At 45.8% G+C, this 26,189-nt stretch overlaps 1 protein-coding gene across 7 annotated transcripts in view; it reads right to left on the minus strand.

Moving 5' to 3' along the window:
• The window catches only part of XPO6 (exportin 6), a 73,392-nt gene that overhangs the window by 24,852 nt on the left and 22,351 nt on the right, over positions 1–26,189 (minus strand). For 2 of the 7 annotated variants that reach the window (XM_040463610.1, XM_040463608.1), the window contains exons 6-11: positions 25,671–26,124; positions 22,239–22,365; positions 16,398–16,507; positions 7,358–7,466; positions 5,518–5,607; positions 4,296–4,365 (exon numbers count right to left, since the gene is read on the minus strand). In XM_040463610.1, the coding sequence (XP_040319544.1) occupies positions 4,296–4,365; positions 5,518–5,607; positions 7,358–7,466; positions 16,398–16,507; positions 22,239–22,365; positions 25,671–26,124 (960 nt within the window). Of the gene's footprint in view, positions 1–4,295; positions 4,366–5,454; positions 5,611–7,357; positions 7,467–16,397; positions 16,508–22,238; positions 22,366–25,670; positions 26,125–26,189 lie in introns of all 7 variants that reach the window. The other 5 variants (XM_040463609.1, XM_040463607.1, XM_040463606.1 and 2 more) reach the window with 3 other exon arrangements.

The raw sequence follows: 26,189 nt of genomic DNA on the forward strand, positions 1-26,189 counted from the left end.
ATGTGATTATGGATAAACAACACCTGTGGCGAGACAAACAGCAAAGGCTGCACACCTAAGAAATTGCCGGATGAAGCGGCAAGTTTGATGCCTCAGATCCTACGCTGGCTTCCACGTGATGAGGCTAGAAACAGACCTGTGACAGCCCCCAAGAGTAGACATGGGTTTGGAAAAAGGTGTGGGTCACATCCTCAGGAGCAGGAGGACAAAAGGAAGGGGCAAATCAAGGAAGGTCTTTACAGGGACAGAGCCGGTGACAAAGGCCAGCTTTGGCCCACCCCTGCCTTCCTCACCTGGTCCTCCACCCCCAGCCCCGCACAGAGAGGAGTGCCTCAGTGAGGATAACACCAAGCGGTGGGATTCACGGCCTGCAGGCACCCTGCCAAGGTCACTGGGGTATGAGCCTAAGTGACCTAGAGTGAGCCAGCTCCTCTAGTCAGAGCAAGAGGACGACCACCCCACGCCAGCCAGATGAGCCCACAAAACAGAGAGAACCAAGAGGTATTTCTGATCATGCGAGAGACAACGCTGCCTCTCCTCCTCTCCCAGCTAACAAAAGCACCACAATCACGCACTTTCTGAATGTCAAGGATTTTCAGGCTTACAGCTATATAACTGACTCCCAGGGTAAACTAAAACCTGTTTTCCTTTGCACACCAAGCTTTAGGGCTGTGGGAAACAAAGCCTTAAGAAAAATCTGCCCTGGAACTGGGTGTGGTGCTGCTAGTGTCGGCCGAAAAGAGACCAGCCTTTCTCTCCCCGGGGCAGCGAGGACAGATTCTGACTCCGCCAGCACACCTTCATCGCCTCGCCCTCGCCCACGAGGCTCTCCACCCTGCCGACTGCTTCCCAACTTCTTGTGCCCTTAGGTTTACCCAAGAACGAGGTTCTTGAACAGTTTTAAACATGAAGGGAAACAAAAACCAAACCAAGATACCACCCTAAATCGGGTTTCCTTTGGCGTCTGGGTCCTAACAGTCCTGGAGTCATTGTGAGCAGGCCTCCCCGCCTGCTCCTGAGTCCACCCGGCTACAGCCGGTGCGGGGCCTCCTCCCAGCCTCTCCCCACAAGCCTCTTCGGGGAGTCCTCCGTGTTTAAACAGCTTGGCCAGAAACGACAGAGAAAAAGTGTCCCTCCCCCCACAATTCCTTATTGGCATCCCTGGTCCCACCCCAAGGGAAGAACACAAAACGAGCCTAGGCCTGCTTACGAACGGCAGCCTTGGGGAGAGGCAGAGACAGAGACTCTCCTCGCGGCTCAAATACACCCCTGCATCCCTTCGTTTCCCGTGTCACCCTCTGGCTGAGAATCCCTGCCATCCTGCTCGTTCCCTTCTAAACCTGCCCGAATTTGTCAAAGAGCAGTACTTGGAATGAAAACCAGCTTAGGACCACTGTGATTTTAAACTATCAGTTTGAACCATAAGAAACTGCTGATATGTGTCCACTTCTGACAGAACAAAACTGCAATTCTGTATAATTCAACTGAAGACACACGTACCATCTACAGCGCGTGTCAATGCAAACTGCGACTGCGGCTTGCCTACTGTCTGCAAGACAGATAAGCACACAGGCAGGGGGCACCCCAAATTAAAATCTCTGCGCCCACCCCCGAGCCTAGAACCTTCACACCGCCAGCAGCACCAGATGCTGCAAGCAATCACCTGAGTTCCCACTGAGAAAGCCGTTCAGAACCACCCCCTTCTCCTCCTATTTGGCTAAGGCTTGGATGTCCTCCTAATAGCAAAGAACAGCCGCAAAGGGGAACCCTCAGAAGGACATCACTGCCACATGGAGGTTTGCGGGACAGAAAACATCGCAGCTGCACTGAAGCGCGATCTTCCATCAAGCAAGTCGCCCTGAAGCCATCTAGGTGCATGCGCTTTTTACCACGTCCAAAGGACAGCTCCCTGGCAAATCAATGCCCGGGGGGAAAAACATCTTCATGTTAAATATAACTCAGGCTTCTTTTGTTGGGGGGGCTGCGGAGGTAGAGATGTGAAAATCCCCATTTGAGGAATCCTACTCTGAGAGAACAAGTAGGTCATAAATGAAGCCAACCAGAACAAAGAATAGAAGAGACACAACAACCAAACACGGGATCTTTCAAACCACAGACGGTTGAGAAAGATAGGCAATGTGGGCAAAGGATGACCTCCCAGGGGCAAGACCCGCACACAGCCACTGAGGTGCCACAGCGACCTCAGGCCTCGTCTCCGTCCTAATGAGGAAGTAGAGGCAGGAAGATCAGCAGCAGGTGTAAACAGTCAGTCTCCCATCCACACAGCCTCCAGGGGAGATTCGAGAATTGAAAGCTGGTGAGAGGTAAAGCACATGAATGGAGGGGTCACCCTCTCAGAGGAAGATGCCACAGTTTCTGTTAAGAGGCAGGAAGGCTGCTAATCCAGCATGGAGGTTATTTGAGAAGTTAGATGGCCATGGGAACCAGGGAACAAAATGTATTCAGAGTTTCCATTTTTTAATAGGCTTTGCATTGGAAACTTGGCTTTGGAGCCACCAAGGGATGGGGGAATGCTTCGTCACGGATAAGAGAGATCGTTTTAAAAAACTAAGCATTTCTCCGGCCTGAGAGGAGTATGCACCAAGGAGCAGTGCTAGGGATGAGATTTATAAACCATCTGGAAAGGCCAGGCACACTGGGAAACCTCCAGTAAACGGGCTTCAGTGAGAACAGGTATATGATATTTCATCCCGGGAAAAATAAATCAGATTATCCTTCTCGGATGAGAAACTCTAAGTTACCAGTATGTCTCAGAAAAAGGATTTAGGAGTCGCTCAGATTTTTCTCCTCAAGACAGACTCAACGTAAGCTCTATGTAGGAGTCCAGTTGGGGGGGGTGGAGGAGTACATGCTCAATTTCTTAAAAGATCGAGAATAAGATCAAGACCAGGTCTTTAGCATGCTGAGTACATTCTAATTTGATGAGTGGCCCTGAGGGAGAGACCACCAGGGTACAATTTTCCCCAAGAATGGATGCTGGAAACATCTGTAGCATTTATACAGTCAAATGATTTTTGTTAATGTTGACAGCATATTTTACAGGCATGTTTGCTTTGAAAAGTGATCTTTTTAAAGTTCTTTGTAAGCTGTTCTTAACCTATCTACAAACTTAGGGGCATGCCAAGTCCCATCAACCTCCTGGGGCCCAGCGGATTATTTAGAAGCTAATAATACAGTCATGGAAACAAACCGTCACAGGCCACCAAGAAGGGCAGCCCCAGACAGAGCCTCTCGTGGAGGCTCTGCCATGAATAACAAGCTCGCCCAGGAGATGGTCTCTACCCTGAGCGGCTCTGTGCCAGGCTGAGACAATTACACAGCAGAGGGGCTGGGGGCCGGGGCCAGGCAGGACTCCTGGAAGGAAAACACTGGGAAGAAGATGGGGGAGGCTGGAGGGATACGGGGAAGCACGGGTGCATTTGTAGGCACAAGAAGAAGTTTTTGGTGTTTTCAACTAGCTAGCAAAAAATGGACGGCAGATTTTAGTTCATTCAACTTTCTAATCCTTCCCTATTATACCATCTTGGGACAAAGTGACATCTCTGGACACCATTTCCTCTTCCATAAAATAGGAGACCAGGACAGGTTGAGAGTTAAAGACAGCGTAGGCAAAGAATACAGTGCCTGGCGTGTGACGTGTGTTCTACACACGGAAGCTGTTATCGTTATCAACCAAACAGCCAAAAACTGCTGACCCTAAACCCCAAGCAGGTGAGTGAAGCCACCTACCAAGGGCAGCCCAAAGTCTTCCCAGCCAGCTGCAGCCAGGCCTCCCGCGGGCCAGCTACGGGAGGAGAGCTAATGGCCACGAGCTGTCGGCGTGTTCCCACACAGGTCGGCCGACTCCAGAGCCGCTCCTGGGTCCTCTTACTGCTTAACACCAGGGAGGAACGAGCACACGGCAGCAAAGCCCAAAGCCATTCTTCCCTGGCGTGCTTGCTGGTTTCAAAGACATAAGGAAATAGCCTAATTGCTGGGCTTTTGTTTCTTTTTCCCCCTCTAAGTCCCCCCTCTTTGCTCCAAATCAGCTGCTTCTTTCTCACTGAAACACCTGTTCGGAATGCACTGTCACAGCCTCATCCTTTACCTCCCCCACGGTTCCTTTTTGTCATTGACTCTTTAAGAAAGTTTTCCGTTTAGAAGTGGGGAGAGACAGAGCGGCGGGGAGGTGGCAGTGGAGAAATCATGTTGCGACAGCAAAGAAGGCAATAATTAAATATTAGCCCGGTAGTTTTCTTAATGTCGGTTAAATTAGAAAATAAAAACCAGTTTACCTGACCCTGAAGTAACTATAAACTGCTGTAAACCCAGATAAACTTCTAAATTGTCCTGAAGAACTGGGAACTGAAAACAAAAAAACAAAGATTAAAAAAAAAAACAAACATAAGTCCAACTTTTAACAGCATTTTAACGTTAAAACATTACAAGATCTATGGGGGGGTGGGGAGGGGCATCAGATTAAAAATACCCTTTTCTCTGAGAACCTTTACTGCCAGCTAAGGAGTGGCTCCCTTCAGTGCCCTGCCTTCAACAATTTCTACAATTCACACCACCAATTAATGTTTGGAATCAGAAAAGAAAAAACAAAACAAAACAAAACAACTTATCAGGTAGATAACTCTTTTCTAAACAAAGCAATGGATGCTGGGTTTGACTATTACGGTTCCTAAAAGAGGACACCAAACCCCAAATGATCTACACCTTCTAGAGCTTAAAGACGGAACCTATCTCCCTTCAAATCCAAGGGAAATCCTATTCTGGAAAGAACTGTCAGATAATCTGCCTTATTTAAGTGCATGGCAGAGTGAAAAGACAGGCCCAATTTTTTAGAAGTCTGATTCCCTTACTCATTTGGCAGACAGGACCCTCATAACCAGAGCTATCAGTATCTTTTCTTTCTAAAGCTGCTAACTCACCGTTAGGACAAAGATCAGACTTCAATGTGACAGGTCCCTACGAAAGGCAGATGGCGAAACACAACAGAACTGTCTACAAGAGAACACAAGACCCCCCTCCCCCAAATCATCTTGTCCTTGAAGAAGAGATAGGCTTAATGAAATCTCCCCAAATAACAAGCACCACTGAGTGAAGGAAAGCGGTCCTTATGACTAAGATTCTAGCACATGAATGTACGCAGAGTGCTAGCGACGGGCTTTACAAAGGCTCACTTTGCAGCAATGCGATCTTTAGCAGGAAGTCCTCTGCGTGGCCTGGTCGTTTCTGAGCTACTGATGCAGGCCTGAAGGCATTAGTAAAATTCATATTACATGTGAGAGTTCAGGAAGAAAAACAGGGCTTCCAAAAGCGGATTTAAAATATTTGGGGACATGTTAGCATTTGTTAAACTTTGAGGGTCGGTGATGGTCATCATTATTCTTTGTTTAAAACGTATACCTATGTATTTTAAAATACCGGTGAGCAAAAAAGCCTTACTACTCGTGCTACATGTGCAGGGAGAGAATCAGGCTCTTCGTTCCCCTCCCGATGGTGAGTTACCAGTGTCGAGAAGGCGTGTGTGGGAAGGAGCTCCATCACTTTGGCCACTACCTCCAAGCTCTGGCGTAAGTACCGCTGCCACTCTGTCTGCTGCTGTGGGGGAAACACAGAAGGATCAGCTCTCCCGGAAAGGCAGTCCTGTCATCTTCCCTGCCCATCTAGCCTCAACCTCAAGTCCACTCTCGGACATAAAATCTTGAAGAAGTGGCAAACGACGGAACCAGGTCATTTGGTACTTTAAAAAGGCCAACCTGGAATCTTTTTTTTAATCCAATGAATTCGTTTCCTAAAAAGCTGTTTCCTCAGCACATAATCCAGAGAGAATGACCTACTTCTTCCCCCTACAGTCACAGGGACACAGAGATTTTAAAAAGCCACTGGTGAAATGCTCAAGGCCCCTCTATGAGAACGCAGCTATAGGAACCGGTCGCTTGTTCATTACCTTCTGAAACAGTGCATTACTAGGTCCCTAGCAGAACGGACTGCGTCAGTGCCACTCAAAGTACAGTCCACAGACACGGTAGCACCAGCATCTCCCACGGCCTTGTAGGAAACGTACATTCTGTGGCCCCCACCCCTAAATCAAAGTCTGTTTAACAAGCTGTCCCAACGATTTTTACCCATGCTCCAACGTGAGAAGCACTGAACTAAATCATACAGCTAACAAGAAGTGAAGCTAAAGTTTACCAAGCACCCACGACGTAGCAGGCATGCAGCCAGCCCTTCCACCCATTACCGTCATGTAACCGTCAGCACAGGCCAGTCAGCCACATCGCTCCCCTTTTGGGAGAAGAGAAAATTAAGCTCAGAGAAATCTAAGGCCCAGACTTCTATCTCCTTGTGGCCCAAGGTTTCAGAGATTCAAACCCAGGCCTCTGAGTTCCAAGTACAAGGCTCTTTCTAACCCAAACACGGCCACCCTCAAGGTCTCAGCCATGCCACGGGCACAGTTATTTTGAGAGCCCTACCAGTGACTTGAAAATTCTAAAGTGCACGGTGCTTAAGAAAAAGGAACATGGGAATTGTGTCCTTCAACACATTTGCCTTACCCATGTTGGGCACACGAGTGTCAATAAATTCAAGATTGATTTTAAGATACTGACTGACAAAATATACTCAAAAGAGACTTCTTTTCATCCTAGCCTTACCATTTCAGGAGCTCTTTATGCCCTGTCCCTCACCCTGCATCTAGCTAGCTTTTATTCGTTGCCCGGAGTGGGGAGCAGAGGTGTGGGTGCAAGGCAATACAGGGCCCTTGCTCAACCATTTCTCACTGTGCATATGGTGTCTCTACTTATCTCCCTAGTTCATACAGGTAAAAACGTCTGTCAACTTCTTTTTACAATGAACAAACCCCAAAAGACGAGTAGGATATATAGCTGGCCCTTGAATGACACAGGTTTAAACTGGGCATGTTCACTTACACAGGATTTTTTGTTTCAACAAACATAGTACAGCGCTGGAAATGTATTTGCTCTTACCATTTTCTTCATGACATTTTCTTTTCTCCAGCTAACTTTATGGTAAGAATATGGTATAGAACTCATGTAACATACAAAATATGTGTTAATCGACTGTCGATAAGGCTTCCGGTAAACAGTCAGGCTGTTAGCAGCTAAGTTTTAGGGGAGCCAAAAGTTATACTTGGGATTTTCAACTGCACAGGTCGTCAGCACCCCTAGGCCCCACACTGGTCAAGGTCAACTGTAAAGTTCAAACACACAATTCAAACTGTAAGACTACTCTGGCTCCAGAGCAGAGAGCTTACAGGTTCCAAGTCTCCGTTTGGACTCACACCGAAAATGACAATGACTACAGTTGATTAGGCCACGCCGCTTACATCATCATCCAGAGTCTCGTCATCCAGCTCCTCCAACTGGGCCTGGTTGTATCTGAACTGGATTCGATTCAACACCTCCGTGAGCAAGAGGACTAGAGCGTCTTCGTACCTATGCGGCAGGGAGAAATTCAACAACAGGTGACAGCAGGCTTTTAGCCTGGGTTTTGAAAAGGCCTCCTACACTCTGAAGAAGAACAGCGTCCCTGCTGGATTACCATATACAAGCAGTATCTGAACTAGATTTAGCTTACGGACTGGCAAGTGCATATGTGAGAGTGGAATGGTGGCAGGGGTATTTCTTTATTTTGCTATGTTCCAGACACCTTCTTGACGGATGGACCCTTTATGATTAGACAATGTCCTTTGTCCCCGGCAGCCGCTCTTGTCCTAAAGTCTATTCTGTCTGACACTAGCATAGCTGCCCTGAATCTCTTTTTGTTACTGTCTACATGGAATAGCTTTTTATATCCTTTTACTTTCAACCTGTTTGTGTCTTTGAAACCGAAGTGAGTCTCTTATAGACAACATGTAGTGGGATCATGTGTTTTCAATCCATTCTGCTAATCACTGCTTTTTAAACTAGAGAAGTTATATTCTTTACGTTTAATGTAATTACTGGTAAGGAAGGACTTCTGCCAGTATCTTTTGTTCAGCTCCTCCATTAATGCCTTCTTTTGTGTTAAACAGATACTTCTTTTCACTCCCCTGGCATTCTTTTCACCATATACTCTTGAGTTATTTTCTCAACGGGTGCCCGAGGGATTATAAGTAATAATATATAAATATCAATTTACACCGATTCAATAGAAGGTTCAACTCCATGATTCAATCCTTTTAACATCTGTGAGAGGTAGGTATATTATTGGTGTTTCTCCGACAAGGAAACCACAGTTAACAAAAGTCAGACAGACTGCCCATGGTCACCAAGCTAGGTGATTTGAACCTGGGGCTCCCTAACTCAACATCCTATGCCCTCCTCTCTATGCATAAACCACCAATGGTCTTCGAGCCTGCTCCACTCACTCCCCCAAAACCTTCAGTCAGAACACTTAAAACCTAAAGGAAGAAATGGAAAAGGTCTGGAGGAACCCTGCCCCTTCTCAAAGAAACACCTAAAGCTCCAGGCCTGGCTATTTCCCATGTGTGATGACAGCCTACCTCCGAAAACACCAAGTTACATGCAGCAGTCACACCCAAGGGCCACCAAACCCTAATTTTCAAGAACAAATCCCAAAGCCTAAATGTCTGTCCCGAAACGCTTCCAACACAGGCTCAGGGACTGCTCCCACTCACAAAGCCGGGCACTCGCGCCAGGCGTCCGGCGCCAATCCAGCCGCACGCTTTGTGACGTCGGGGCCCAGGCTGCACAGAGCACACCTCTCCTCTGCCTGGAGGCTCTGCAGCAGGGGCGCTGGAGGAAGACCAAGAGGCAGCAGGAGCACAGGGATGCCATTCTCCTCGTGGGCTCGCTGCCCTGGCAGTGTCACCCCAGTGACGGTCACCTGGAGGTAAGAACTGGTCCTACTTTCAGCTTTCACATTCCTACAGCCAGCCGCATGCACTCTCGGAGGTGCCAGCAGCAGCCAGGTCGCACCCCGTCCTCTCGGGAGTGAGCACCAGCTCCAAGCCTCCACCCCCCTGCGTGGCCGATCTCCTGGGTGCCCTCTCTTCAGAGACCTGAGCTGCACGGGGCCCCTCCCTGCGATCCAGATTTGAACAGCTCCACTCTTTTCCTTCAGCCCTGGGGATGGGCTGCCTCCTGTAGTTCTCATCTGCTGAATCTTGGGGTCTCCTTCTTGCTCTTCCAGCCCTCCAACGCCGGTTTCATCAATCTCTTACACCGAATTCTTAAAACAATTAAGTGTGGTGTCCGTTCTCCTGACAGGACTCTACCTGATGAACCATCTAATCCAACACAGGTGAGTACCAGACAAGCTAACCACAGCTAAAAGGAATCCAGTGCCAAGATCAAATACAGGCAGTCCATCTAGTCTGCTACAACCCTTGTAACGACTCTGTACACAGTCTCGAGACTACTTGGAAATCCTCCTATGCTGTCACACTGCAGAGTCTGGTGGGCGCAAGAGTTCTTTTTTTCACTAAGACAGAAACACTGACCACCCCTCCCCGCAGTGTTTGCAAATGACTTAACAACCCAGGCTGGACGGGCAACCAAGCAAGGCCGCCCAGAAACTAACGCTGGCAGGGAAGATCACTCACAAAATAGGCAACGTCTGTGGGAAGAATTGCCAGCAGCCTCAAAATCCTATTTCAGTCGACTTCAGAGAAAGGTAAGATCAAACACTTAAGCCTGGAGCTTATATTTGCCATTTGCTCAGACATAAATTCCTAAAGTTAGTTACACAAGGTTTATGCTATAAATCACTACGATGGACCAGTGCATTTTCACAATTTTGCTAGGAAAGAAAATCTTCTTCAGACCAGAGGACAGATGAAACCCGTCATCTACAAGTTGTCCTGCTGAGCTCAAAAGGGACTTTAAAGACTTTGTAAAATGCACAGAATAACCCTAAATTAGACCTAAACCCCTACCGGCAGTTAGCAGCTCTGGCTGCCAAAAAAGCTTATCCCATAGAAAACGGACCCCAACCAGGAACCAGGCTAAACACACTCAGGTAGTAACTGCTCTCCCCAAGTGGCTGGTGAAGGTGGGCAGAGTATTTGGGTGTGGCAGACTCTGGCTCCCTACCCGAGACCCGTTCTTCCTTTCCTCCTCAGCAAGACAACACTGGGCGCTGAGGCCAAGTGGAAGACCACATTTCCCAGCCTCCCTCGCAGACGGCAGTGGTCGAGGACATGCTAAGAGGAGTCACAGGGCAGAGCCTCCGGACAAGAGCCTTTTGTCCAACTCTCCCCTTCTCATTCCTGCTACCTGCGTTGCGGGTGCGAGGTCTCTACATGCAGCATCTCTGAGCATAAGGTGACCGTGGTGACGGAAGCCATGCCTGAGGCTGGTTCACATAAAGAGGTAAAAGCATTCGAGATACTAGTCAGCATACAAAGAATGAGGAGACACTGACCATTAATCAAGGGAAAGACGATCAACAGAAGCCAACCTCAAGACACCAGTACCCTGGAATTATCAAAGACTTTTTTTTTAAGGCAGCTGGTATAACCATCCTCCGTAATGTTCTTCGGGCAGGAGGTGCTAGGCACTGAATTGAACTGGGTCCACTGGAAATTCTTATGTTGAAGCCCTATCCCCCGTGTGACTGTACTCGGAGATAAGGCCTATAAAATGGGAACAGAGGTTACGTGAGGTCATAAGGGTGGGACCCTATCCAACGGGACAGTGGCCTTACATGAAGAGAAAGTGACAGGGGAGAGTGCATGCGTGCCACTCGCTCTCCCATGCAAGCACAGAAGGGCCACATGAGGACACGGAGAAGGCGAGAGTCTGCAAGCCAGGAAGAGTCCTCACCAGGAAGTGAACCTGCCAGCACCTTGAGCCGGGACTTCCAGTCTCCAGAACTGTGACAAAGTAAATTCCCGCTGTTTAAGCCACCCGGCCTGTGGTATTTTGTCAGGACAGCCCAAGTTCGTTAATACAGTAAGTAAATGATCATAGGAAAGAAACCTGGAACTTTAAGAACGAAGGACAAAAGCAAGAAATTGAAAATGTCTGGGAAAATACCATTTCTCTAGTGTTCTCCAGACTATTTCTCTCCTCTTCAGATCTTTAAAATATGAATGATGGATGAAGGCAAAAATGAAACACTGTCTGCTGGGGTTGTCCACGTATATAGACATAAAACATGTGGCAACTTCAGTATAAAGGGAGGGCAAAAGGATCTATGTGGTGACAAGGCTTCTTCTACATACACTCTCAGTGGTGAAGGGTTAAAAGGAAAAGTAGACATATTGTAATACCAGAGCAACCTCTTAAAAACCTCAGATAAAGACAGAGAGTCAAACAAACATACTGAAAAGGGAAACTAAATTTGTGTGAAACTCACAACAGAGTCTCAAAATAAATGAAGCAAAAACTGATAAGGGCTGAGAGGAGACATTGGTAAACCCACAATTACACACGGAGAGCTTACCTCTCTCCCGGTCACTGACTGAACATGACAGAGGACACACAGAAATGCCACCTGCCAACCCGACCTAACCAACATTTACACAACACCCCATCCGACAACAGCAGAATACACACTCTTTTCAAGTGCGCGATGAACAATCACCAAGAAAACTAAGTCATAAAACAAACCTTAACAAATTAAAAAGAACTGAAATTAAAAAGAACACAAACTACGTTTGCAGATCATGGTAACTAGAATATGGTAACAAGACAGATGGAGAATCTCCAATATCTGGAAGTTAAACAGCAAAGAGGAAACCCCAAGAGAAATTAGAAAATATCTTCAGTGAGGGGTGCCTGTATGGCTCACTTGGTTAAGCATCTAGCTTCAGCTCAGGTCATGATCTCACGGCCCATGGGTTTGGGCCCCACGTCGGGCTCTGTGCTGACAGCTCAGAGCCTGGAGCCTGCTTCAGATTCTGGGCCTCCCTCTCTCTCTCTCTGAGAATTCTCTCTCTCTCTCTCTCTCTCTCTCTCTATATATATATATATTCTCTCTCTCTCTCTCTCTCTCTCTCTCTCTCTCTCAAAAACAAACTTAAAAATTTTTTTGGATGAAGCTAAAGCAGTACTCAGAGAGAAATGTGTAGCATTAAATGTTTAAACATGCAACGGTCATAAACCTACAGACCTCTGTGACTGGAGCCACAAATGTGATTCCGAAGCACCCCAACTTTGAGTTAAATAAAACTGTACACGTTAGGACAACTACAGAGTAGGTGTTCAGTAAACAAAGGACGGGTGAAAGAACAAATGAACAAAAACATGAATAAATGCAGGCAATAAACAGACAAAAGTCCAAGTGAGAGAGGGCTACAAAGGACAGGGGTGGGATGCCAGCCCAATTTTGAAATTACTGAGACCCCATTCACTTGCTCTCTGGGGCCGTCAACAGCATGAATTTCTCTTCCTAGGAGCTAGGAAACGACCGGAGCCCTGATAGAAACCTAGTTGACACCTTTTATTAAGTGTATCAAAATGTCACGGGTCACAACAGCACTTCCTTTTTGTTAAGCAGAAAACCCACCCGGAAGGAAAGGGCAGCAATTGTTCTCACGCTCGCCCACATGTGTTTACAGTCCAACCCGGTGTCACTCGGGATCCCTGGCTGCTCTGTGGCTGGTCCTTGCCAGCACTCTCACGACAAAGCGGTCACAGGACGTGACTCGAGAACTTTAGAGGTTGCTTAACTCCCTTCAGGTTTCCTCCTCTTCCTGCAAGAAGTTCCTACACAGGTGGCTCCTCTCACAGTGACAAGCACAGAGAGAAGGGAGTGAGAGGGAGCGAGTAGAAGAGAATCAGTTCTTCACCAAACACCTACTGTCGGCCAAGCTACTCGACACGCACCGGTTCACTTCATTTACTCAACAACCTGTAAGTCAGCATAACCTTCCCCAGAGTACAACGGAGGAAAAGGAAACTGAAATTCAGGTCTTCCCAAACCACCACCTGAAGATGGCCAACCCGGACCACGAGCTCCAGCAGCGGCTTTGTTCTGCTAAGTTACAGAACACAGTCCTCGCACAGAGGGACCCAAGTCCCCAGCAGCTCTGATCAAGAAACTCTGGAGCATTCTCACGGAGTGAGGAACATGAGGAGCTCCGATTTCCAAGCTCCTAGGTCCAAAAATAAACTCATGTACATTTGTGCTTCTAAATTTGTAGCCTACAATGCCTACACCACTTTGTTGTGATGGATGATGCAAAACCTGTAAACCGCAAGGGACAGGAACTGAGTGACTTAACCACACCTACGTTTCCCATTTAAGACACCAAGAAAACATTCTTGACGAGTTCCTGCAACATCAATTGCTTCTGAAATTCTGGCTTAAGCCACAAATGTGATTCCAAAAGCACCTCAACTTCTTTCAGATGCATTTTACCAGCTGAAAAACATTTGATCACATTTACGTGCTTTAGTTAAAATGAGTGGGTCACGACCAGTAGCCAGTGGTCTTTATCAACTCTTTTGCGAAACAGCACATCTCTGACGCATCAGGGTCTCTTAGAACCTAGAACAGTGGTTGCCACACTTCAAAACTTTCATTTAAGGACTTGAGCGCACACCTACATAAATATACAGTGTTTAAGAGGTGACCGGAAAAATATAGACGTTAAAATTCAACTATTTTGTTTGTGCCCCTCAGCGGACTACCTTATACAGCCCTCTTTGTAATCTGTAACCCAGATACTAAGTGATATCTGCTCAATAAACAGTTCCCTGGTGATGGTTAACTAATAGCAAAAAACCCCAGACCAGCTTTGAAGATTTCAAGGCTTTTTTTGTTTTTCAAGGGCATAAAAGTGTTGTAAGTGTATGTTTGGGGGAAAAAAAGTCATAGGGGCACCTGGGTGGCTCAGTCCAACTTCAGCTCAGGTCATGATCTCGCGGTCTGGTCCATGGGCTCGAGCCCTGCATCGGGCTCTGTGCTGACAGCTCAGCGCCTGGAGCCTGCTTCGAATTCTGTGTCTCCCCCTCTCTGCCCCTCCCCTACTCACACTGTCTCTCTCTCTCTCTCTCAAAAATAAACATTAAAAAAAGTCATAAAGAATTAGAAAGCCTCATTTAGGATGATAATCAAATGATCAATAAAAAAATTCTTAGGGACATGTGGGTGGCTCAGTCAGTTAAGCGTCCTGTGCTTGATTTCAGCTCAGGTTTCACCTCATGGTTTTTGAGATTGAGCCCCAAATCGTTGGGCTCTGTGTTGACAGCACAGAGCCCACTTGGGATTCATATTCTCTCTCTCTCTCTCTCTCTCTCTCTCTCTCTCTCCCTCTCTCTCTCCCTCTCCCTCTCTTACTCATACACTCTCTCTCAAAATAAATAAATAAACATCAAAAAAAATTCCTAGTGTTGAAAGTGATCAGCCATCACCCCTGACAACCCAGTGACATCAGATGACAGATGCCTGGGCAGACAGGTCAACATTTGAAGGTGGACTAAAAGGCCTTTAGGCCACCTGGGGGCCCTGATCACTGAACTCCATGGTCACCACCACAGTCCGACGGCAGCAACGTCTTCTACTACTTATTATCATGGTTGCAGTCATCACTGCGACCATTTACTGAGTGCCTAATACAGGCTAAATACTGTGCCAGGCATTTTATATATGTGATTTCCTTGAATCCTAACCATCCTGAGAGAGAGGTTAACATGCACATTTTGCAAGAGGAAATGTGATCAGCATATAACTTGACCAGAAGTAACACTGCTCCCATGAAGCAGAAAAGGAATTTAAATTGTATACCACTGCTCCTTCTGTCAGTAGGTTGGTGTGCACAAGTGTATCTTTAACACTAATAATCTGCCAGATTAATACTAAAATCTATTTAATACTACACTCTGCAGATTTTCTCAATGGAACCATATTCTCCACACCTAAAACACTTTTGTACTGTGCTTTAAAAAGCATTTTCATATTAATCATTTCCTCAGTTTATTCTTCCAACAAGCGTGAGATGTCAAGTCTCCCACTAAACATAGCAAAATCAAGCACAGTCCCGGAACTACAGGACCCAACTGTTCAGCATACAAAATAGAGAATACGGCAAAAATACCTTTCCTTTGTAGAATCTCATTCAAAAACACAATAACTAACTTTTAGTTGGCAAAATCACCAAAAACAGGATCTACGGTTGTGTAAGAGTTTCGGATACACGAATATACACCCACAAAGCACATCTGACCTGACAACAAAGCAACTTGCAAGCTATTTTGCAATCACACAAATATGTTTGGGAACAAAAGTGCAGATTTTTAACTTGAAATGCAAATATTCAGTTTAAGATTATAAAAACTCATTAAAACTTCAGCAATACAAGGGTGGGTTTCCAGAGGGTCCGATCTCTTCCCAGGCCAGGATTCTCCTCGCCGCCCCCCACGGGGCACATTGCTAGGAAGGGGTGTTCACTCACCACCAACCACTGATGCCATCTACTGAGCGAGCATTCGTAATGTGCCAAGCGTTCTAGATTCATTAGCTCAATATTTCACTTCTTAACTAAATAACTATGGTGGACAGGAACTACACTTTCTGCCTGCAAGCAAGAAAAATGACCTTGAGGAACATAAGGGGAAAAACATTTCCCCATTTTCTGTTTTTTAAAAAATACAACAGAGTGGCGCCTGGGTGGATCAATCGGTTAAGCATCCGACTTCAGCTCAGGTCACGATCTCGCAGTTCATGGGTTCAAGCCCTGCATCTGGCTCTGTGCTGACAGCTCGGAGCCTGGAGCCAGCTTCGGATTCTGTGTCTCCCTCTCTCTGCCCCTCCCTTACTCGCGCTCTCTCTCTAAAATAAATAAACGTTTTTTTTAATTAAATAAATAAAATAGAAATAAATACAATAGGAAGTACAAAAGTAATTATCGCTGGACTGTGGGATTATGGATATCTTTTCTTTATATTTTTCTATCTTTTCCTAGTTTTTAAAATACTTATTTTTCACAGCAGGTATTTACTATACTTTATTTAGGAAATTTTCACACACATACAAAAGGAGCTAGCATATAATGAACCCCAAGTTACCATCAATAAAGGTCAACATCAATTATCAACACACGGCCAACCCTCCTTTCCCTCTATCCCAGTGGATTATTTTAAGGCAAATCCCAGACGTCCTATCATTTCATCCATCCAATAAATACTTCAGTTTTTAATCTCTAAAATAAGGGCCACTTAAAAACAAACCCTTGAGACAGTTATCACAGCTAAAGAACTATACAAATTACATTTTTAATCACAAAATAAAATGTTTTAAGAAAATGAAATATTTAAAGGGGGAAAAAATATATGAAAATACTCAATGACATTACTACCTACCCAGCTTGTGTGACCCAGTTTCACTGAAGAGGTCTGACAGCCTGGCTGTCCCTTTAAGCCACAAGAAAAACGCAAAAATGTCTATTTCTATTTATCAGTATTTCTGAGGTTTACCTGTTGAGAACTGCTTCCTTGTCTCCCAGACGGCTTTTAATTTTACTTGTCAGATAGTCCAGAAAGAGCGTCCAGATATCCAAACAAGAGAAGTAACCTTCATGAGTAGGCTATGATGCAAAAGAAATCCAGACAATGAAATTACTTAATGCAGCTCCTCCTGAGAAACATCCCCACCAGTGTTTATTTCCATCAGAATGGTACAACCCTAAGCCTAGATTCCCTCCACTTCCTGGTAACCACAACTGCAATCTTTCAAATGGTTTTCATGACTGGGCCCTGGTGAACCTAACAAGACAAAGGTGCCATGGAACATATCGTTATTAGGGAGATTCTATGCAGGACAAACTTAATTACAAAATAAGCCAAGCAGACACCAATCTTTAAATCTGAGATTGATGGGGAGGACTCTTACAGATCATCCCATTCAAATCTGTTTTAGAGAAAAAGAAACTGAGATCCAGGGACATGATTTATTCAAACCAGGTCCCTTTACCACCCCCTCCCACCCCAGTAAATGCTCCTTCTACATATCATTAGGAAACCAGAAGTAAGTTTCGATGGTTCTGAAGGTGACAAGTTTACATATTTGAAAGTTAGAAAAGTAACATCTGCAGTCTTCCTACATAACAGACTGAAAATTAGCTTAAGTCTGACTCTCAGGCATGATCTCATCTGCAGAAGGAGGGGTGTCCAATGGGCTAAGAGCAACCTTTAACCAGGTGTTGACAAAGACAAAGTGAGGAGAGAAGAACAAGTCTCTGTAGGGTCTAGTGCCTGACTCATTGCACTCTGATTCCTCAAGAGCCTTGAGATCTATTTCATGTAAACTCCAGGCACTCCTTTCTCCAACGTCTAGTCCTTCTCACGCATATTCAATTTCAACTTGTGCCCCCCCCCCCCCCAATCCCTTCTATATCCACTGAATTTCTTGCTACCTATAAGAGCTCTTTGGTTTTGTGATTGCTTCATTGAAGCAATGTTGGGCGGCAGGACCAGATAGGGAAAGAAGTAAGACCATCATCTTCTTGGATCAGTTTCCTTGCATCTCAGATCCACAAGGAAATCCAGAGGCTTATCAGGGCATGTGTGGGATTTGCCCATTGGGTGGTAGCAGGAGATGGGAGTTCTGTACGCAGTCTGAGACAGAAAGCTAACTTTTTCCGGGGCAGACTGGGGCAGAGTCCAACCTCACAACTCACAGGGTTGCCTTGGAACTGACAATCAAGACCTGACAGGGCCATCCTCTGAAAAGAAAATGACCATTTCCTGTCTCCACTTCATCCTTTGCAAAATCCAGGATGTCCATGACATGAAGTGAACCAGAAGAATAAGCACAGAAAACAATAAGCCACGTGGAAATAATATAAGTAGCCTGTAGACAGGCACTCAATTTGCACAGCCAGGAGATGGGAGTCTTCCCTGGCTTCAGCTTGCTGAGCTCCCTGTGAGTCAATCACTCAGTTGGCCTTCCTAGGTTTAAAAACACCCATGTTCTCCTCCACAGAACATAGCTGATCAAGAAGTACTTTTGGGGGGCGCCTGGGTGGCTCAGTCGGTTAAGCGTCAGACTTCAGCTCAGGTCATGATCTCAGTCTGTGAGTTTGAGCCCCGCATCGGGCTCTGTACTGACAGCTCAGAGCCTGGAGCCTGCTTCAGATTCTGTGTTTCCCTCTCTCTCTCTGCCCCTCCCCTGCTTGTGCTGTCTTTCTCTCAAAAATAAATAAAAACATATTAAAAAAAGAAAAGAAAAGAAAAGAAAAGAAACCAAGGCTCCAAAGCAAAGTCACCTGCACAAGATGGAAAGATAAGGAACAGAAAGAGAACCAGAATGTGGAACTTCAGACCCCTGGAGTAGAGCCCCGTTCCCCGGTGCCACACCCCCCCCAGGCACTGTTTCAGGAAAAGGGGGCGGGATGAAAATGCAAGGCCCAGAAGGAACTGCTAAGGATGCAGTAAGAGGACCAGGAAGACAGAAATCAGATGCTCAGAGGGGACACCACAGCGAGGGGAGCAACGCTGGAGGCAAACACCTGCTGAGCACTAGTGGCCAGAGGAGCTGTGGTGGGACACTTCGGTGAGAGAAAAAATGTAGGACAAGAAACGAGAGAGAGGAGATGCTTATAGAAAGATACTAACACCACCTTTGTCTTATTACTATTCCTTCAACACATGATGACCAGTACTAAAATTTCTTATGAAATTTTTTTTAAGTAATCTCTATACTCAACACGGGGCTCGAACTCACGACCCTGAGACCAAGAGTCAGATGCTCCGCCAACTGAGCCAGCCAGGCACCCCTCTGAATTTTAGAAACAAAAGGCAAAAATACTGAGTACACTCATAACCCTCTAGACAAGAGGAAAGAACGTTTTCCAGCTTTGCAGATAATTAAACCATGATAAAGTATGATCACACTGTTAATGACCAGATGAGAACTTAAAACCGTCTCTCAAGGGCACTTCATTTCTTATTCTTAAGTCTTACCCCAAAGAACTCCCTTACTACCGCCAGCTCCTGACCCTGGAGTACACCCTGCCCATTTACGATAGGCAGCCCAGCCTACAGTAAACCGCACAGAACACCTTCTAGCTTCCTGCCCCTCCGCCCAATGCTCAAATCTGCTTCTTCCTGGACCTCAAAGGACACTGACTCCCATAGTCCAAGAGCCCACACCCAGAAAGGAAGGGCCTCCAGATGAATGGATAAAGAAGATGTGGTGTGTACACACACACACACACACACACACACACACACACACACACACACACAATGGAGTATTACTCGGCAATCAAGAAGAATGAAATCTTGCCATTTGCAACTACACGGATGGAACTAGAAGGTATTATTACGCTAAGCAAAATTAGAGAAAGACAAACATCATGTGACTTCACTCATATGAGGAATTTAAGACACAAAACATATGAACATAAGGGAAGGGCAGCAAAAATAATATAAAAACAGGGAGGGGGACAAAACATAAGAGACTCTTAAATACAGAGAACATACAGGGTTGCTGGAGGGGTTGCGGGAGCGGGGATGGGCTAAATGGGAAGGGGCATAAGGAAGACACCTGTTGGAATGAGCACTGGGCGTTATACATAGGGGATGAATCACTGGAATCTACTCCTGAAATCATTGTTGCGCTGTATGCTAACTCGCTTGGATGTAAATTTAAAAATAAACAAATAAATAATTTAAAAAAATTTTTTTAATGTTTTGAAAGAGAAAAAAAAAGAACGGAAGGAAGGAAGGTCCTCATACAGGAGACCAAGAGAGTACAAGGAAGCTCAGCTGACAGTAACCTCAGGTAAAGGACAAAGAAAGAAGCTTGTTGTCTGCTTCATGACCATATTCATTTCTTTTCCCAGTATCTATACATGTAATATATAAACATACAAAACCACCACTTTGATTTCAATGGAAAACCAACACCTAAAATTCTAGACAAAGGACCACAGAAGATGAACAGGGGCAAGACTGTGAAGATGCCCACCACAGTCGATCTCCTTAAGTGAAGAAACTGAAATCGAAGGCAATTAAAAAGACTGCTCCAAGGACACAGACCTCATAGAAACAACCAGAGCTCCAACACAGAACTGTTTGTTGGGTTCAGGTCCAAAAAAGTAGGCCTAAGACATGCATACTTTAAAACTTGTACTTAGCTTTCTTCTATGTCATATATAAAGGGCAGATATAAAACTTCACAGGCAGAGCAAACTGCAAAGCATTTTCATTCCACTTTCCCCAAAACCCCTTCTTTGTGACCTCAGCACTGGCTCCCCATCTCTTTCATTTCTGCTACGCTTACTCTAACGTATCTATTGAATCCTTTCTTCCCGGTCCCCTCCGGGAGGTCTCTGGATCCATCTCAAAACGCTCCTACCCGGAATGCTTCTCTCCCACCCCCTCGCCCTTCCACATCTCATCACCTCTCCCATCCCTTCTTAGGTCTGGTGAACTGAGAGTGCTGTCCTTCACTCATTGGCCCCTGCACTCATTGGCCCCTCTACCAGACATCCTGATACTTCCTCAACCCTAGTCCTCCTCCACCCCCACCCTCCCTGCTGCACCCAGGAGGGGTTCACCCTCACCCACTGGGGGCGCTTACTTTTATGTGCCAAGTACCCCCCTGAGAAAGGCTAGCTCACACACCAAACCCTCGCTCCAAATCCCCAACCACACACACAACACCCCTCCCAGCCTAGGCCCTTGTCTCTCTTCTACCCTCGTGAAGCCACATCATCGGTGGTTTAAACTTCCACGACACGTAAAATCCACAACTTATAAAATCACATGCCTTCCCTGACCCGGGAACGTCATACCCAGGTTACACCAACAGAAAGAGCTACACGGGTGCACCCAAAAGCATGTATGAGAACGCCCACTGCAAGAGAATTCATGATCACCAAAAACCGAGCAGCTCATCTGCAGTGGGACAGATTTTCAGATAATGACTTACTATAAAGCAATGAAAACAAACTACTGCCACACACACAACACAGGTGAATCTCACAAACATGATGTGGAATGAAAAAGCCAGACAAAACAAATATATACTGGAGACATCCACTGAGAGAAGTTCCACAACAGGCAAAAGGAATCTGGGACGTTAAGGTCAAGATCGGGGTGACGCACGGGAAGTGAAGGGGAAGGCACCCAAGGCGGAGATGGCGGTAATGTTCTACTTCTTGACGAAGGTGGTGGTTACATGGCTGTGTTCATTTTGGGAAAATTCATCAAGCTGTCCACGCAGGATCTATGCGCTTCTCCGAATGGGTGTGATACTTCAATAGAAAACTTATTTTAAAGACACTCACAGAAGGGTGAGCGCTGAGTAATGTACAGAACTGTTGAATCACTATATTGTACACTTGAAACTCATATAACACCGCATTAATTATACTGGAATTAAAAAATAAATTACACACACACAAACGCACAAGGGAGAAGACACGACAGAAATGTCTAAAACCAGGCTGATGATGACTGCACGAGTCTATAAATCTAGTGAACATCATGGAGCTGTACAATCACGATGGGTGAATTTCATGAGATAGATAATTCTACCTCAATAAGCCGTTTAAAATATGTATATAAAGAAAAGACATTGGGCCACAAAATGTAAACAAGGCACAAGGACTTTGCTTGTGAGGGTTTATACGCCCAGCTCCTGATACACAAGGAGCTCAAAAAGTATTTGTTGAATGGGAGCAAAAAATCCGATCCGCCACAACTTAACTCCTCAGAACTTCAGTATTAATTTTTTTTTAAATATTGCTTTTTTTTAACGTTTATTTAAGAGAGACAGAGCGACAGAGAGTGAGTGGGGGAGGGGCAGAGAGAGACAGGCAGACAAGAGAATCCCAAAGGGCTCAAACCCACAAACCACGAGGATCATGACCTGAATTGAAAAACCAAGAGTCGGACGCTTAACCCACCGGACACCCAGGCGCCCCGAGCTTCATTATTTATCATCTCCCTGTAGGAAGTTTTAGTGCCAGTTACAGAAGGAAAGGCCCTAATTTCAGACTATTTCTATCTTTTGCTTCTCCAACAAAACAGTGGTTAAGAACACAGACTCTAGGAGTTCAAACGCCTGGCCCCACCACTTAATTAACCATATGACCCTGAGCCGGTTACTCTGCACCTCAGTTTCTTTATCTGGGAAGTGGAGATGACGATAATAACACCCACCTCAAAGGGTCATTAGGAAGGACAAACGTGTTAATCTTCACAAAGCCAACACTATATAAACGTTCGGGAAATAAACTCTTTACCCTGGAAACAACAAAGCGCGCTTTTTCAGGAGGAAAAGGGTGAGCGGTGCTGGTGCTTTACCTGATGAAATGTGTACTTGAACAAAAGCGTCAAAAACTCCACCACAGGGAACTGGGAGTAGGACTCGATTCTTCTCAGGTGGACACTCACGAAGAGCCGCAGGAAGTCAGTAAACTTCTCGACATAGCTAAGTAAGACAAGAAGACGAGAAGAGACGATCAGAAACCCAGCCACCTCCTTAGAAGAGAACTCAAATTCAATCCAAATTTCTTTCAGTACAGAACTACACAGATTTAAAACAGCTTTTCAGTTAAAAAGATAAAGGCCTGCAACAATTACCTACAGGTCAGGCAACCCTTCATTCCATTACCACCTGAAACATAGCAGAAAAGCAACTTTAATCCTCAGGCACTCTCTACTAAGACATCTTATAAACTAGGGCTCTCGCGGTTTCTAAGTCCTTCATGTTACAACCGATTCAAGGGAAAGAAAATGATACTAAAAAGTCAAGGGGCAGAGCATGTGCGTCATGTCAATGTGGCAAGTCTGGAAGGCCGGTTGCCTTTGCTAGGAGCCCAAAATATTAACGTGAATGTGCTAAGAACAAAACAAGGCTATACCAAAGGCATGGCATCTGGATAACGTATATGCAGACTTGGAACCTAATGCTCGTTCCCCTCCCCGCCCCCGCCCTCCGGCTCCCAGCACTCAAGAAACGTAAGCACATCCCGATCTACTCAGAAAGTGACTGCAAATATAAGGGAGGGGAAGAAGCTGCCCGAGCTGGACAGGCCTCGGGGACAATTCAGTCTGGCGCTTCACTGTACAGACGAGGCCCCGGGAGAGCCAGTGACCCGCCCAAGGTCACTGGGCCAGCTCGTGGCAAAATGGGACTACCGACTACCATCCACTCCCACGCCAGTGCTCTTTCCTTTCACAGCACAGTGGCTCCCCAACTCATGTGTATGTACAATATCATTTCCCAGAGGAGTGTGGGTCCCAGCTGCAAGGATAAGAGACTGTTGTTACTAGACACACAGCACATCATCACTCTCACATGTCACAAACTGTCATTTTAAGCCCCTAAATACCAAAAGGTGATTCGAAAATGAGATGGACGTACCTCCAGAGATCACATTGCGGACACCGATAAAGACTTACTTATGGGCCTTAGTCAAAAATTAAATAATGGCTAAAACCAATTCTGAAAGTCCTAACTGCAAAAAGTTTTGTTTTTTGTTTTTTAAAGCAAGGAGCTATGCAATAATAATGGGGGAGAAAAAGACAACTACGCAGAAGAGCAAAATTGCCCCATAAATAAAATGTCCCACATTGTGCCTGGGACCCAGCACCCTGAGGGCGGCCAACCTGCCTGCCTGACCTCCAAACGGCTAGCTAACACACATGTAAACTTTTTTGCAGTTTAAAACAAAAACAAAAACATTAATCTGCTTGATCAGGAGAATGGCCGTCTCTGTGGATCATGGGACCAAAAACTTGAAACACAGTTAAGGCGTTTGAATCAACTGTTTTTAGAGAGAGTCAGGCGTGAAGAGACTTCTCTCGATGCCTTTGACCACAGATACTCAACAGCAGGGGCTCCTTATTCCTCCTTCTGCTTCTAACGTGACAGTCAGAGCCGTCACCCAGTTTACTGCTCTCTAGGAAGACGCACTCAATTCCCTGCCACCCATGAAATAAAGAGAAGCTTGGGTAAATGTCACGCAATCTCGATTTTATTTCACTCTCCAACCCAAGTTTTTGGGCACACAAACAAGGGCCTTTCGGCAGCTAAAACTATAGATTTTATTTCACCTCATTTTCTTTCCCTTGCCCACCTTCTGGTACAGGTGCTAATGAGCAGTTGAAAGATAGAAACAGGCAGGAAAGGAGAAGAGAAGCAAAGGCCCTGGGGTAAGTAGCCCCTAAACAACCGAGAATGGACTTAGCTGTTTAGAATTAGTGGTCAGGGGCCCAAGAGCCAGGAAGCAAGCACACAGTATTGTTCATGTCACCTTTCTGCTTCCAGGCACCTCTCAGCTTTCACAGGGCAATAGGAAGCATAGGATTAAAACATAAAACCAAAAGCACAGAAGTTACACGTAACAAAATCAGTACATAGGTAACCCACGATGACATCTCTATGCCATCAGAACATCAGCCATCGCGAACGTTATGCCTCACGTAAAACTCAAAACAACTGATACCTGATGGTCGGTACGAGCGGCTAGACTTTTTTTTAACATATAAAGTGCAGCCTTTCTTAACCAAAGCTAGAAAGGATATGAAATTGTCTGTTTGCATGCCGATGCCTCTGAATTCATACAGAAAGCTATTATAAAATGAAAAATAAAACCAACATATCACCATAAGAGATTATGAGCTCTTTTGTGATTATACAAAGAAAATTTCGCACAAAGCTTGTTTACGATGGACCAAACCAAAACAATCTTAGGCATCTATGTTTTTAACTTTAGAAAACCTTAACAAAGTTGCTAAATTAAAAAGCACTAAAATGGTCTGTAAGCACTTGACTTTACATTCTGCTACTTACTCTAAGGAAAAAGAAAATGCCTTAACTCTAGGCAGCTTAATAGCAAAAAGCAAGCCAAGGAAAGTGGATTAACATATTAACAACATTTGCTGCCCAGCGCTCTAGAAGAATTTTCTAACTCAATACAATGTATCTGCCTGGAAGTTTCTGAACAGTCAACATGATGCTTTTATATGTAAGTTTCTAATTTGCTCTCTTGCTTTTACACAGCAGTAGCCAGCGTCACATCGATGAAAGCTCTAAGACAGATAAATGACATCATCTGGAGGGAGATACATGAGACCACGCCTCAGGGTACCGTGACAGCGTCATCTGTGTGAGTACTTCAGAAGGAAAAGCGAGGTAATTTTCAGCTCCATTCAAGGGGAGGGTCACAAAGAAACACGGTGTGTGCCACGCTAAGACGTGCCCATATTCCCATCTCTTGCTTTTGATGGAAATGTGCCGTGTGTGTAAAACTCACAGTAACAACGACATGCCTACACGCTGCACGATGTGCACTGGGGGAAAGTCACGGAGTCAAAACTGACAAGCAACGTCAAGTGAAAAGGGGGGATTAGAACTCCTGTACCTCCGCGGCCTCCTCCCACGTTCCTGGCTACGCACGAGCAGCAGACTCGGCTCCTGCGCCACTCAGACCTGCAGGCGAATCGTGAGGACGAAGGGAGGGGGTGGAAGGGAGGACAGGAGACAGACGGGGGAAAAGACAACAAACCTGCACAATTCACAGTCACTTTCCAAACGTGGCTCGCTCCCCTCTACCACCCTAGCCCTTCCAGCTAAGCTCAGACTTACTGGTACACACCTACCTGTCCGTTCCTCATCAGGAGCCCCAAATTCTGAAACCAAAGAGGATTACAGACACCATGCGGCACAACACGGTAAACGGTCAAGGCCCCTTCTTAGGGCGCGGCCGGTTCCACACCCGTGTTCATTACCTCTCATCGAGTTCTTCTAGCCTGCTCTTCACCGTGTGGGCATTGTTATCCTTGGTGATTTTCTGCAGGAGGTAGAAAGTCTGCTGGAACATACGCAGTAAATACTCTTCGAATTCCATAGGCACACAGTTCTTGGACATGAGTTCATTGATGCAGGACATGGCCAGGACCCCAAGACGGCCACGCTCCTGACCCAACACACAGTTCTGGCTGCTGCCGTTAACTGATGCCATCTTTCTGGCCCGGATGTCACAGCCAAAGCGCGCAAAGTGGAAGATGGTGGTTAGGAGGGACGGGGTGATGCTGGCAGACAGAGGAATCCAACTGAAGAGATGGGCCAGGCACTCCAAGGCCAGGGAACACATATACTCACTCTCCGCATCAAGGATGGGGATTGGCTGGTTCAACAGTTTGGCTGAACTAGGACTCTGCAGCAGGTTACTCAGTAAGTCACCTGGAAATACACAAAGGTTTTAACAACCACCCTACCAAGTCTCTTACAAACCAATTTAAGTACAA

Source organism: Herpailurus yagouaroundi, unplaced genomic scaffold (assembly GCF_014898765.1).
Source record: "Herpailurus yagouaroundi ecotype Mexico unplaced genomic scaffold, PumYag 410, whole genome shotgun sequence".
NCBI lineage: Eukaryota > Metazoa > Chordata > Mammalia > Carnivora > Felidae > Herpailurus > Herpailurus yagouaroundi.